Here is a 15673-nt window from a genome sequence, read left to right on the forward strand (position 1 = left end):
GTAACGACTCACTGGGCCTGCAATTAGTGTCACGCACGCTCCTCAGCGTGACTCTGATGAAGTCAGTCTTGGACTGACGACTGACGACGGCAGGCTGCTGTATTTTTCTTTTTTTTCTAACAAAGAATCTGAATTCTTCTAAAAAATAATAAAGAATCTGAATTCTGATAATTGCAGGCTGCCGTAGTCCGTGTCACGCTGACGCTCGCTGAGGTTGTGGGCTTGGCTGTTGCACCTGAAGCCAGTTGTGATCACGTTGAGTCTTGAGTGTGGTGTGGACATATTTTCAGGCTTCGCAAGACTTGTTTCTCCGGCGCACCTCATAAGTTCACCTGACGCATTCAATTCCGTCCCCGTCCCAGCCTCTCAGGGACTTATCAGTACGAGGAGTTGACAGTTGAGTGTCACGGTCACACGGGGACGGGGCTGAATATTCTCGCCGCTGAACTGCTCAAAATGCTCCAAATCACCTGATGTATGATACCTCGTCCGTTCGTTTCCATCGTTTGTAGTACAGCGCGCGGGCTCATTCCTAGTGCTGCACCTGTTCAAACTTGTCATCCGAAATGCACATCGTTTTCTTGCGGACTTGGGACTCGGTGTGGATGAGGCGACGATCCAGTCCCTACTCCGATCGGGCAATCCCCACGCCGTCTTTGTCAGCGAGAGCCGCAAGAGTGGGCACCGTCTGTTCCATCCGGCTAAGGAATGCGGTAACCTCAGGCGGTGACCGTGTCATCACCGATCGCCGGTTTTGGGCTTACGCTCGCGGCTCTGTCGGCTGTTGCCGCACCACGCAAACCACCGTGACCTGCGAACCGGCCCACAGCTGTGTCCCGGACGTAGAACGAATTCCATCTCTCGGTGTAAACTGAGTGAACGAATCAGACGCATGCTGCTGCTGCTGTATATCTTTTGTCTGAGTGTACAAAACCTGAAAGCTTAGGGTTTCCGTTTGAACAGGTCGGTCGGTCGGTCAGCCTCGAGTCAGAGTTCGTTACGGCGAGCTCGACCGATCCAGAGGTCCAACGATCGCTTTCGTCTGCCGATGGCACCGAGGTCGCTAACGGAGACGCATCTTAATTTGTTGGTGAGTTTCTCGGATAACCTTGCGCTCTCATGTCTAAGAGTCCCTCACCCTCACTGCTCTGGAATGAACCTGCATTGTTGTGCTCACCGGTCCATCTGATCGAACTCTGAAGACCACCATGATGCTGATGTTGAGTGGTGACAGGTGATTGATCGATGCATATATACACGTTCAAAGCAACGCTGCGGTTCATGCGAGTATATATATGCAAGTGTAACATCTTGGTAGTTTTCCGACCCTTGGTTGGAACTTAGCGGGGCGGTGAAGTACTCTATCCATCTACTCGTTACTACCCAAGAACAGGGTAAAATATACATATACCAGGGTATACATCTTTTTTTAGAGAGATATCACGTATACTAGGGTATCTCTCGAACTGAACTGATACTGTATTTTTCTCGTAGGATCGTGACGGGGTACGTAGAATTGTACCCGATCTGTTGCTGCTGCTGTGTTCTTATCTGTAATTACAACTAATCTTCATGCTTCTTCGCCTGTCTTTTCAGCCCGTGCCTTGTGATTGTAACCAGGTAGCTCTCATGAGTCATGACAGGTAAATGCTGTAACGGACTTTTGGAGTAAATTAAGAAAGACAGTTGCTAGAAGACTGCTCCAAAATGAAAATGACAGACAGTGATCGTTGGTACTATCAGTGTGACCAATGGATACGGCCCTTTTTTTTTGGAATGTAACCAATGGATAAGCTGCTTAATCATAGTATAAGTTATTGGCGTTTTGTGACGCAAGAGGGTACGTATATGTACTCCCTCCGTATAGGATACTCCCTCCGTGTAGGAAAAGAAAGTCGTTTTGAACAAGGTTTGGGTCAAACATTGGGAATATAAATCATGAATAATTTTTAAGTTATTGAGTTTGGAAATGTGAAAGCCATATAAATAGATTTGTCTTGAAAAATACTTTCATAAAAATATACATATATCATTTTTTGATAAATATTTTTATAAAAATAAGGAGTCAAAGTAATGCTTTGGAGACCGTGTCGCTGTCCAAAACGACTTCCTTTTTTTTATACGGAGGGAGTACGTAGCTTTGTCTGGTTGAAGTTGTTCTCAAGTCCGTAAAAGAAGTTCACACGGTGAAACGACTTTACATGCTCCTATGGATCAGTGGTATCCATATATTTATGACCGGATATAAAAAACATGCTCCAATCCATCCTTCTCAACCCTTCCAACCAAATACGAGATATGTTCGACCCGTCCTTCTTAACCAAACACTATATAGGTTAAACCTAACTAAAAGAGTGAGATGGAGCCAACCCATTCCACTTCATCTCAAAATCAAATACCAAGAGACACATCGTTAGATCTGCAGCAAAAGTATCAGTGCTATCGATACAAATGCAGCGGCATTGTGGAAACAAACTTACTTCAAAGGCGAACACGTACAAATGTACGTAAGCTCTACGTATATAGAACCCCATGTAGTCACGTGGTGCTAGACTTGGAGATCGAAATATCTTTGCTTTGGCAGTGTTCTCCAGGCCGGCAACAACCCTGCGCGCGGGCACGAACCGGGCGCGCACTGAAAATTCTTTAACTCTTGCGCGAGATCACGGGCTCCGAGCTAGGACGCGGTCCTTGTCCAGGAGAGTCACGCAGGACACGATCGTGTTCGCTCACGGGCTCGGGGCATCCGGCCGGCCGGCCGAGAAGTGGCCGGGGCACGGTCAAGGTCAATCCGGCCGTTTGGCCGGGGCGACGTGTTGACCTGGCCGGCTGACATGCAGCTCTGTTCCGTTAGGACATTTTGGACCGTACCAAAGTTGGCGAGCGATGTGATCCCAATTCGCAATGGGCAATGGGTTTGGATGTGAACATGCATGGGACCTCTCTCTCGATCCGTCCAAGGTCTTAGTAACTCGAAACTTTGTTGTTCATTTGTCTTCCTCGTTTCTCTGTTGCTGTTGGAGTCTTGAAGATACCCTGGCTAGCTTACATGACCAAGCTCGTAGCTAAACAACAGGCCGCTAACTGGATCACGGTTTTCTGAACTTTCGTCTTCTGCTGTAAATAAGTTAAACGCGGTGTACCAGAAACCACGACGTACCAGAAACTGCGACCAAGGAGTACCGGTCTGTTCGCTTCAGCTTATTCAGCCGGCTTATCAGCTACCGAACAGTGTTTTCCTCTCACAACAAATCAGCCGTTTCAGCTTTTCAGCCGGCTTATAGGCTGAAGCGAACAGGTCCTACGTCGTTGAGATAAACGTGGTGTGTACTAGAAACTAAGTAATGTTCACAGCAACTGATCTAATGAATACTTCTGTCCTAGTAGCTGTGAATAAGTCACCCAGCACAATGGTACTCTATTCGTTCCAAATTGTAGGTTGTTTTATTTTTTTAGTTGCATCTAGATATATAGTGTATGTCTAGGTGCATAATAATATCTATGAACTAAAAAAATCAAACGACCTACAATTTAGAACGGAGGGAGTAAATTCTGAAACCGTGCAAATATCTAAAGCCGCAGAATGCCACTCGGGAAAATTGGATACACGTCATATGTTCAAAAACCATGGTGGTGTATAGTAAACGGAACACTTAACTAGATATAGCTAGCGCGCGTTCACCCACCAGAGCCAAGTGATCCGATCAACAGCAAGCATGAGATGAAGTTTAAGATGAGACTACAATATACTTATTCTGTCCCCAAAACAAAATCAAATCAATTTAAGTTTAACCAAATTCATAGGAAAATGGATCGGCATTTATTATGACACCACCTAAGTACACCATGGAAATTTTTACGATGAGAATACAATGATACCTCATACCTATTAGTAAGTATTATAAATATTTATATTTTTATAAATTTGATCAAATTTTAGTTAGTTTGACTTAAAACAAAACTATAATCACTTTATTATTTTTATGATGAAGTAAGAAGAGAGTAGAGTGAGTCCAGTAATCAAAAGCGGTCAAAGAAATTCACCGCGAGAAATAAAAGCCCCGGCTTCCTGCCCTGCTTTCTTTGCTATAAATACTGGCTCCGACGCCCCGAGCCCCGTAGTCTTGTGCTCAGAGTAGCTACTTGACGCGCGCACATACAACAAGCAGATAGACACGAGACACCTCTGCCGTTGAGAGTTTGAGTTGTCCTGCCATTTCTCATTTTGTACGTGCAAATTCGGCAGATGAATATGGACTTCGTCGGAGACGCCGACGGTTTCGCTCTCGACTTCATCCGCGACCTCCTGCTCGGCGGCGACGGCCGCGGCGCCCCCGTGGCCAGCCCTGTAGTTTCCGACGACGTCACCTTCCCCGTCCTGCAACCTCAACCGGAACTCCAGCCTATGTCGTCGTCGTTCTTTCCGCCGCCGCAGCAGCATCCGGGGTACATAGACCTGATGCACGAGTACATGGGCTCAGTTCCGGCTGCCCCTGCTGTAGGCGAGGCGGCGTTCCGGGCACAGGAGCCGCCGCCACCGGTGATGATAAAGTTCGGGAGCGAGCCGCCGTCCCCCGTCAGGCCGCCGCTGATCATCTCCGTGCCCCCGAGCTCGTACGCGTGGGCGGGAACGGCGTCCGCGGCGGCGCCTGCCGCGGCCGTCGAGGACTACCGCAAGTACCGCGGCGTGCGGCAGCGCCCCTGGGGCAAGTACGCGGCGGAGATCCGCGACCCCAAGCGCCGGGGCTCGCGCGTGTGGCTCGGCACCTACGACACGCCCGTCGACGCCGCGCGCGCCTACGACCGCGCCGCGTTCCGGATGCGCGGCGCCAAGGCTATCCTTAACTTCCCCAACGAGGTCGGCACCCGCGGCGCCGACCTCTGGGCGCCGCCCTCACCGCCCGCTCCGGTGAAGCAGGCCGCCACCACGGCGAACAAGCGGAAGCGGCAGCAGCCGGAGGACACCGACGATGACGTCGAGGTGGTCGCGGTGGTGAACAAGGCGGTGAAGCTCGAGGTGTCGTCCACGTCGCCGTCTTCCATGTCGACGCGCGAGACCACCGCCTCATCGACGGTGACGTCGACTACGACAGAGACGGGCGCAGGTGTTCAGGGGCTCCCCGTGACGCCGTCGAGCGGGAGCTGGGAGCAGTACTGGGAGGCGTTGCTCGGAGGCCTGCCGCCGCTCTCGCCGCTGTCACCGCACCCGACGTTGGGATTTCCGCAGCTCATCGTTAATTAACGGGCAAGACTGGTAGTGCTGCCACTGAAAATTGACGTCATGTGCGCGTGTTGATATAGGAATCGCATAGTTGCAAGGGGTGAGACCACAAATTATAAGTAGAAATAGTTTTTGATGAAAATAAGTAGATACAGTTCACATCCAAGTAGGAGTAGCTCGCTTTGTAAATTCACTGGAATAATATAAAAAAGAAATTTGGACCGATTTGTTACGCACCCCTCGCACAATGTTAAAAGTTGTGAGAAAATATTGGATACTACCGTGCTATCGGAGATTGCTATAGAAGTTAGAGTGCATCTCCTCCTCCTTTTTTTCCCCTTCTTCCTCTTCTTTCTTCTAATTTTTTTAATCTACAAAAATCATAGTAGGGCTCAACTGGGCACAAAAATCATTGTTTGTGGGGGAGATGGGCCCTAAGCCCCCCTCCCCCCGCCCGCCCGCATCTTTGCACCCATTCTAAATTCTCCGTGTGCTACACTTTTCTGATATCCCATTAACATATGTAGGAATCATGAGGAGCGACGAGCATCTAATGCAGTAACTACACATATACTTCCGCCACGCATCAGTTACTGCATCGGAACCTCGTCCGTGTTGTGGCCCATGCCATCTATTAATTGTTAAGATGCGTTGTAGTTTTACCGTGGCCGCCTAACCAAATCCCTAGCCAAATATTAGACGGTCCAAGAATACATCTATCACGTATTCACGTATTGGGAGGAAAAATATGCCATAAATAAAAGAAAATAATTTCATAAGAAAAAAGAAACCATATCTAATGTGTTAATCCATAACATCCCTACGATGCCGAGCATTGAGATTTGGAAAATCTATAACACTTTCAAGTGTGTTTTTTCTTTGCAACCATTTTTTTTATTTCACCTAGTTTAAACTAAGATCCGTGCCGATAAAGGTCTTCTCCACCTCCAGCGAGTCCCATCTTGGCTAGGATTAGATTCCGAGTTTGAGGTTTTGGGTGGTGGGTGAGTGAGCCGGGGGGAAGAAAGGTCGGGGCTCTGGCCAGTGGCTAGACCGGTGGTGATGTGATGAGTATTGGGTGGAAAAGAAATGCTTCAATGTAGAAGAGTTAGTGTGGAACTCGACGAGAAAATTCGAATGCCGTTTAGATTTGTAAGCGATGGGCTCGAAGTGGTATTACACTTAACGCCTCTTTGCAATGTCGTAAATCTGAACATATTTTAAATTTGTAGACCTTTTTCTGGTCGCCTCTGCTGATCGACTTGATGCATTATCCGTCCATCACTAACTTATCCGTTTGCATGTCCGGTGCCATGTCTGAAAACTCTGAGCGCTGAACCGCGCACAGCCCCCCAAATCAGCTGATGTATGAGAACCTCCACCGTTCCCTTGTTTGCACTACTGTGCAGGCTCATTCGTGCGTGCGCACGTACTGCTGATTGCACCTGTGTTCACACCTTTCATCTGAAGCATCATCTTAAGAATTCCTTGTCAACTCGAGAGGTCCTCATCCAGTTACTCACACCAATCTTCGTCAGCCATGGTTGCAACTTGCAAGGTCCGTGGGGCGCATTAAAGATGGTAGGAGAACCCAGGTGCGACGCTACTGTTTGTGCCGTCCGGCAAGGTCCATCGCGCCTCGTAACCCACAGGGCGTAGGCGCAGCGTAGGAACTTTCATTCTGCGATCGAGCTGCGTTGTGATGTTCGGTCAGCCAAACGCAGACCGCGGAACCGCGCGCTGACAAATCTGGCCGGCGTTGAAGTTCAGCAGCTTTAGTCTCTGTTTCGTGCTCCCTGATGCGTCTCCCGGCACCTGAAACGGTCGTCCAAGTCCAATCCAGCTTCTGCTTCTTCCAGCCTCACTGACTTTCGCATTGCGTTTCCCTTAAGGCTTGATGACTTGATGACTTTGTTTACGTCGGTCTCTCAGGCGGCGATGAGTGGTGAGCATGTCGTGACCGGATCGTGCATGCTGGTTTTCTGGGCGATTTGAGCTCGCCGTCTGTTTGGCTGGTGCCGCACGAACCAAGCAAACCACCGTGACCTGCAAACTCCGCTGCTCCAGCCGGGCGTAGAACAAACACTCCCGGTAGACCCACCGAACGAATCAAACGTGTACTGCTCCGATCCCGCAAGTTTCATTTTTTGTCCCTTTGAATATAAAAAAACAACACCCTGATCTCCTGGGTCAGCTTGGAGTCCGAGTTCGTTACAGTGAGGTCGACCCATCGCCTAATCGCCTTCACTTTCACCGTGCCCGCATCGATGGCGTCGAGGTCGTTAGGTGGAGCAAGCTAACTGATACAGACGCAAGCCTTTGCTGGTAACTTTCCTGGATAGCCTGGTGTACACTCCCAGAGGGAGTCCCCAATCCTCTGGAACTGGCATTGTTGTGCACGCCGGTCTGATGGAGCTCGGAAGGAGACCCTGATGTTGAGTGGTGGTGACTGGTGAGCAGGGTGCATATACGTTCAAAGCTATGCTGCAGTTTTAAATTCGTGCAAGTATAACGTCTAGGTACTTGTCGCTCTGTTGGAACTTAGCGGTGACGGGGATTACTTTAGCCATTTTCTCGTTGTTACCCAAGAACAGAGTCAGATATACTACGGTATCTCGCAACTGAAGTGACGTGTCAGACACTGTATTCTTCATCAAGATTGTGACCTTTAGTATCTTTCCATAACACTGCATGTCTATTCATCAGGTCATGCCTAGTGAGTATGCATATCCCTATGTACGTAGCCCTCAGATGCAATCAACTTGAGCTCTCTTTGTAAAGAAAGACAGTTACTAGAGGACTGCTCAGTAATTTTCGTACTCCGTGTAGATACAGACAGCAGGCAGAAAGCGTTGGTACCAGGTGGTTCGTGCGAATAGCGCTGTTAGCTAGATTTTTATGCCAATTTTTTTTAGTATTTTATTTATAAATAAATAGATATAAATAATTGTGTTTAATTGTGTCACTATAGCAGATTAATGTATCATCTATATTTTTTAATTGTCATATTCTCAATGCATATCTCTCAGGAGAAAAGGAAATATAAGGTATAGAAAACTTTTTTTATTTATTGAAGCAATATAAATATTTATTTTTGCTGGAATATATTTTTAGTATTTTTATTTGTGCAGGTAGTAAGCTTGCTTACCAATATTTGGATGTATTATTTCAAAATAAATGGATGCAAATAAGTTCACCCGCTCCTTAAAAAGGAGAGGTTGCTATAGCTTTTGGCCTGCCCGTGGAGAACCATGTGCATGGCCAGGCCGTGGAGTGAGCCGCCCTGAAAATAGCTTTAGCAGGGACGGTCGACGATCTGCTTCCGCAAATAAGCTGCAAAAAGCAGAACGGGCCGTGCAACCGTCCTTGTAAATGTCGTGCTCCACTCCTTCAAACAGCTATTTTTAGCTACGAAGAAGCAAGCCGTGCACCCGCCCCTGTAAATGACGTTTCAATTGGCCCGATAAACTTTTTTAGGTAGTGTTAAGGCAATTCGATGAAAGCCACAAGTTTGACACTTTCAACCTGCTTCTTGCTGCCAAATTCAGGTACCTATCTATGAATATGTTCATTTGTCTCATCTTGGCATCCATACACGTGGATGTGGTTGCACACCTCCTCTTTATGGCATCTCATCTCTACGACACCATCGACTGCCACATCTTAACCCTCTTGTACACAACAATGCCTGATACTCCATTGCATAAGTTGGTTGTCTCACTCCCTTTATCCTCCATGTCCCTCTCCAACCTTTGAATGGCCACCTTGTGGCTGCCGCTACCCTCAAGTTGCCACATCATGTACTAGACTTACGTACTAGATATTGCTCTGCTGCGGGATCCAATAGCTACTCCATCCACGTGATGTTCTCTATGTCTCCCACTATCGCCTTGTTCTAGCCATCAGCAACAACTACGATTGTTGGATTTTGGAGTATAGATGACCACTGGGCAGGTACAAATTTTCACCCATTAGTCTGGCTCCGATTGCTAGCCCTACTCGCCATCAGCCATGGAGGTCGGCAGTAGCCAATAAAGTTGATTGAATATGCAGCTCTCTCTCCCCCCTCCCTCTTACTACCTCTCTCTAGAATCTTTCACATACACCATGGATTTACTTACTTGCAAAGAAGTGGCTTGCATCTTCTAGCTCTCAATGTTGCATGAAGTTAGCAAGCATTCATGGTGCAACTTCCTCCCTCTCCCCCCTCCCTGTCTCTCTCTCTCTCACTCCCTCCCTTTCTCTTCGTACTTCTCTCTCTAGCTGCCGACTAAATTCTGTCAGGAGGTTGGGTTCTCTACTACGCACTACAATCATAAAATTCAATTATTCATATATTCTTTTTTCATCAATATGATAATTTCTTAGCCCTCTTGATGAACATGGTGACGCTATGGTATTGAGATAATAATAGATTATACTTAAGGACAATGCAAGAGAAACTAGAGAAATAAGAAAAAATATTTGCGGTTGGTTTATTTTTGTTTTTTTCTAAAAAAAGAAAAAGGTGTTTGATATGTAGAAGTAAAAAAGAATGGATTGGAACACCTCAATCATGCAAGGATGCGATACGTACAAAAAACAAACAAAAAATTTAATTTTTTTTATTGCTCCGACTCTTCTCTAGTTGATATATGATCTATTAATATCTAGCAATATAATAGGGCAATGCAAGATATTTTAACACGGGGATAAGCTAGCGACAGTACTGTATTGTTGTAACATGTAGTGGATCCGTGTAGTCGAAGCTGTTTTCGTTCGTTTAATTTGCTGTACGTGTTCTATGGTCTCTGTGCTCGCTTCATGGGTGGACAGTAGACTATCCCGTTCGTGCTTTGTCGTTCGCCTTTCTACATCGGACGCTCGCCGTTCGCCTTTTCCTGCCAGAGCCGCGCTAGCAACCCGGCCGGTGACACGACTCACATCGCCTATCTATCGCGTGGCATGGCCTCGTCCGTGCGTGCGGCTGCGCCGGCGTGCCGTGACCAGTCCAGAAATCTACCGCGATCCCCAGCCTTCGCCCGATGACCGATCGACCAATCAATGTAGCATGTAGAGTCCATGTAAAGTTTAAAACCATCCAGTATCATATCTCGTAGATAATATTTTTTTATTTTTTATTTATGTGTCGTATACGATATGATTTTTTAAATTAATTTTGACCGTTAGATCTTCATAAAATCTAATGGTGTACATTCTTTAATTTTTTCTTACTAGCAGAAGTACATGTACGTTGCTATGGATCTTTACCCTCTCCCCTACTCATGTTTCATCTCTCCCCTACTCATGTTTCATGGTGCTATACCATTTTTTTTCTTCTCATCGTCATCATCAGTACACGGAAACATTTCCACGAAATACGATTGCTACGTACACAATCCAGATATCCATGAAACAACATTATTGCGACGATCTGAGTTACGTGCCGCCCGGTCTGCATTCCTTACTGAATATGAATAGCCATTAGTGGTACTGTCGATTCCGATTGTGTTTAGAATGAAAAACATCTAAGATGCAAATGGGATGAGAAGGAAAGAAAGCATACATCGCATGTTCTTTTATTAAGATTTATGACAAATGTTCTGGCTCGTGAGTGTCCTTCCTTTCCAGTGAGGAAAATTGACCTATTAATTCCAACACATAGAGAAAATAATTAATCTCAGCCCCTTCTCATCGTCATCGTCATCGATAGCAGCATCCAATTCTTGTGCGACCCGCTCCGCTCCCCTCCAACTGTTATTCGTCCAGCGATCCTCGTGCTTGGTTCTCCAGCATGGCATCCGCCGCTCCCCCCACCACTGAAGCCGGGCGCCGCATCCTGGTGGCCGTGGACGAGGGCGAGGAGAGCGTGCACGCACTCACCTGGTGCCTCGCCAACGTCGTCTCCCCAGCGGGCGGCGACACGCTCGTCCTCGTGCACGCGCGCCGCCCGCGCCCCGTCTACGCTGCCATGGACAGCGCAGGTATCGCTACCGCATCAGTTGGTAGGTTGCGCGCGCGTTGTTTTTTCCAAGCTCACCATAACAAGTTGCGACGCGCTGTGCTGCACGCAGGGTACATCATGACCTCGGACGTGCTGGCGAGCGTTGAGAGGCACGCCGCCGACGTCTCGGCGGCGGCCGTCGACAAGGCCAAGCGCCTCTGCGCCGAGCACCCGCACTTGGCGGTTGAGACGCTGGTGGAGGGCGGGGACCCGCGGGACGTCATCTGCGACGCCGCCGATAAGGTGGGCGCCGACCTGCTTGTCATGGGCAGCCATGGATACGGCTTCATCTAGAGGTATCAACCGGTCCTTTTGAGTTGACTATATTTATCATAATTGATCACTTGTCAATGAGATTAAATTGGACCAAACTAAAAAAAGCAGAAGCGGTCCGCACTTTATCTATTATAGATAAGTATAGATTAACGTGAAAATTTCTAGACCCTCGGCGAACGTGATGATTTTTTTAACACTATTGTATTAACAAGATAATAGATAAGGCTTGATCGTAAGGTTGTCGTTGTTACGCAGGAGGGTATAGCTTCTCCCAGTGAACTTACGAGCAAGTTCGTAAATTTAAAGCTACTTCTCCATTCATTTAACTGGCTTCCTTTTTCGTAAAAAGAGGAAATGATCAAGAGGCAATCAGTAAACGACTTCGCGATTTCCATAATCCATGTCTATGGGCACTTGCTGAAGACATGGGTAAGATATATTTGGTGAAACAGTAAGAGACGACTTGTTCAGTTCTTCTGGGACAAAAAAAGGGGCTCGGTGTGACGGTGTACCTGCGAGCAGCACGGCTGCATTGTAGAAACACAGCTAGCTGTACGTGCCCTTGAATCGTGCAAGCCCGGCTGCCCGCGTCTGGTAAGGCGGGCCGGCTCGAAGCCGCATCAGAATTTCAGCGGGCCCGGGCCCCGGCCCGTGCCGCGCAGCGCTTAACCGGATAGCCTGCGAAGCGTAGGCGCGCCTGTGAAGCGTAGGCGCTGTCGCGCCAGGGCAGCGCCACGCCTAATCAGCGCGGCTTGACCAGCCGCGCCATCGTGGCAGCGGTGTGGAGGGGTTATTTTTAAAAATATCTTAAAAAAAGTTTAAAAATAATAAAAAATTCTGAATCAAAGGGTTGCCTGTTGCTTTTGTGCGGAGATCACGGGTTGCGAGCCGTGAATCCGTCCAAGGACGGCCGAGCCGTGCCCGAAACTGGCGTGGCGCAGCGATCCGTCCGGCCGAGTTGAAGCGGCTCAGGTCAAGGCCAATCCGGCCGTTTTGGGCGACGTATACGTACGTGTTGACCAGGCCGGCCGCCCGGTTGCGTGCTTTCTTTCTGTTGGCGAGGATCGTACCAAAGTTACATACTGGCATGACAGGCAGCTCGAATACGGGATGAATGTGAAGCTGGGGACACCGGACACGATCTCGATCCGTCCCAGGTTTCTTAACTCAAAGCTTCGTTGCCTTCCTGTCTTCTTCATTCAGAATGCCAGATGTCGAAGATACCACCACGGCACCACGCATTCGCGCAGAAGCTATGGACTCAGATATGTAGGGTGTGAATCTGCTCTACAGCTAGCAGCCCTAGCCATGCACGGTGCAGTCTGCCGTGCGATTGGATGTGGAGGCGATGGGCATATATCCGATCCACATTCTCTTTTGATCACTGATTTTTCTTTGCAAACGTTAATTGAAGATGCAAGAATATTTAAACGTAAGGAAAATGTGAGTCAGGGTATCGTCAACAAGCAGGTCACTGTTCCACGAATCGACGAAGCAAGCGACGTCGAGGGCCCTACGCCCCTGCCACATTAATCATTGGACGATGTGGATCAGGTGTAAATGTGGAGTATATGTGTATGGCACATGGAAAATTGAACTCATGCACAGAAGTATCTGATCAAGGCGTCAAGTTATTTAGACCTTGTTTAGTTGCCAAAGTTGGGAGGTGCTAAATTACTGTTACAGCACTGTAGCACACTGTAGCGTTTCGTTTGTATTTGTGAATTATTATCCAAACATTGACTAATTAGGCTCAAAAGATTCGTCTCGCAAAGTACAACAAAACTGTGCAATTAATTTTTAATTTCGTCTACATTTAGTACTCCATGCATGCACCGCAAGTTTGATGTGATGGAGAATCTTCTTTTTGCATAGTGCCAAAGTTGGAAGTTGGGGGTGAAATAAATAAGGCCTTATTTAGCTTTGGGTTTTGAGCCTTTGACACGAGAATGAGTAAAGAGAAGCCGCCGGACCGGATTGGAATCGTGCTACTTTTCCACCCAGTGATCTCTGACCCCACAACGTCGTTGCCCGCGCTTCGCGGTTCAACGGCGACTTCCCGATCGGCTGGAAACGATCACGAGAGCGAGCTTCGTGGGACCTGCAGAATCTGAATGGCTACCATACCAGGTGTACGCTTGCTTAAGTAGGTCGTGGTCACTGGTCAGAGCATGCTGGATGTCTAAGCTTAGGGGGTGTTTGGGAGGGCATATGCTAAATTTTAGTACCTGTCACATCGAATGTTTGGACATTAATTAGGAGTATTAAACATAGCCTAATTACAAAACTAATTGCACAACCCCTAGGCTAAATCGCGAGACGAATCTATTAAGCCTAATTAGTCCATGATTTGACAATGTGGTGCTACAGTAACCATTCGCTAATGATGGATTAATTAGGCTTAATAGATTCGTCTCGCGATTTAGCCTAGGGGTTGTGCAATTAGTTTTGTAATTAGACTATGTTTAATACTCCTAATTAGTGTCCAAACATCCGATGTGACAGGTGCTAAAATTTAACACCTGCTATCCAAACACCCCTTAAGCTAGATGCTGTGCACGTGTAGTCGGTATGCGCTCCAAGCTAGTAATTGTATTTAATTAGATCGTCAACCAAACCAAGAAACTAATTCAATACCAAATGCTTTTGAAACAAACTATGAGTATCGAAGGGGGCTAAACTTTAGCAGCTGTTACGTCGAATGTTTGATACTAATTAGGAGTATTAAATATAGTCTAATTACAAAACTAATTGCACAGATGGAATCTAATTCGCGAGACGAATCTATAAGCCTAATTAGTCCATGATTTGACAACGTGATGCTACAGTAACTATTTGCTAATGATGGATTAATTAGCTTTAATAGATTCATCTCGCGAATTAAACTCCATCTGTGCAATTAATTTTGTAATTAGCTTATGTTTAGTCCTCCTAATAAGCATCCGAACATCCGATGTGATCCTGCTAAAATTTAACATCTCATATCCAAACACCACCTAAATTATATGTACCTGTACCAGGGATGGCTGTTGTTGGCTTACTTGAGTGCATTTGCCGCAGTTTCCTAAGCACATCACGATCGACGTCAAAACGTTTTAATTATTCCATGTGTACGAGAGCGCGTATTAGCGGGAGACCCGGTCCTTACAGCAATGGTGAATCTGAATCTCGACTAGTTTACACTGCATATGATCAGACGTACGTGTAACGGCATCAGACTGACAGACTGCAACTATACGTACGTGGGAGGCACCAGGAGTAATACCTTGCATTGGATGGTCAGTTCCCACGCAAATCCAATGTAAACAGCATGAAGCAACCGGCTCGATCCATCATGCCGTCATGCGCGTCGTCTTTAGCCTTCGGAACATAGATCATAATCGTGACGAACTGGTTCCAGGCCAGAATCAAGGGTCATGAGCAAGCTCATCGTTACACTGTGGAACGGTGAAAAGGATGGTAAGAAAAAGTTAGCCATGAATGTGTTAACAATAGCAAGGAACCACTTTAAACTTCATCAACAGGGTCTATTGAAAATCACCAGGAAATTCACAAGCAAATGGACGGTTCTATTTTTTCTGGTAGCTAGTGGAATCAAGCTAGCGAGCACAATGGGAGGACCACCAGCCAAATGCTCCAGCTATAGCAAGCTGTTGTTTGTCGACACGCTTCCAGTTCCGGCGAAATGCTAATATCATAATGCTATTTCGAACGCGTATATTGAATTCGACCCTGTCAGATTCTACGATTGGCATGCAAAACCCATCCAAATTAGCCTCGATCACTGTCTGTATCTTTCGGATTTATAGCCCGACAGTCCAGCAGTGGGTTATCCAAGTGGTTGATTTGTAGGCAGGAAGGATCGCCAGATAAAAACTCGAAGGTGATCACGAGAACACGAGAGTTTAGACAGGTTCGGGCCTCCGTAAAGTAATACCCTACATCCTGTATTTTGGTGGATTGTATTGCTTGAGAATTGAGATGCCCTCAGGAGGCGCCCTTGACCACCTTATATAGGCTGACGACCAAGGATTACAAGTCGGTTTGAATCTAATCTAGCTGGTTGTTACATGGAAAGCAATCTGAGTCGGATTACAACACGTATCCCATAATATCCGGGCTGATTTGAATCGCCCGACCTCCTTGATCTATATTCCAAGTATCTTCACGTCCTTAGCCCGCACATTCTGATC

At 47.1% G+C, this 15673-nt stretch overlaps 2 protein-coding genes across 2 annotated transcripts; both read left to right on the top strand.

Annotated features, from left to right (window-relative positions):
- The first annotated feature begins 4003 nt into the window (after nt 1–4003).
- LOC117865774 (ethylene-responsive transcription factor 6) lies at nt 4004–5323 on the top strand. The gene has a single exon (XM_034750013.2). The coding sequence runs from the start codon at nt 4247–4249 to the stop codon at nt 5240–5242; it is 996 nt and encodes a 331-aa protein (XP_034605904.1). The 5' UTR covers nt 4004–4246; the 3' UTR covers nt 5243–5323.
- Nucleotides 5324–10994: 5671 nt separating this feature from the next.
- Nucleotides 10995–11498, top strand: LOC117862797 (universal stress protein PHOS34). Its single transcript, XM_034746321.1, has 2 exons — nt 10995–11184; nt 11275–11498. The coding sequence occupies exons 1-2, from the start codon at nt 10995–10997 to the stop codon at nt 11496–11498; spliced, it is 414 nt and encodes a 137-aa protein (XP_034602212.1).
- The last annotated feature ends 4175 nt before the right edge of the window (nt 11499–15673 follow it).

Source organism: Setaria viridis, chromosome 7, assembly GCF_005286985.2.
Source record: "Setaria viridis chromosome 7, Setaria_viridis_v4.0, whole genome shotgun sequence".
Taxonomy (NCBI): Eukaryota; Viridiplantae; Streptophyta; class Magnoliopsida; order Poales; family Poaceae; genus Setaria; species Setaria viridis.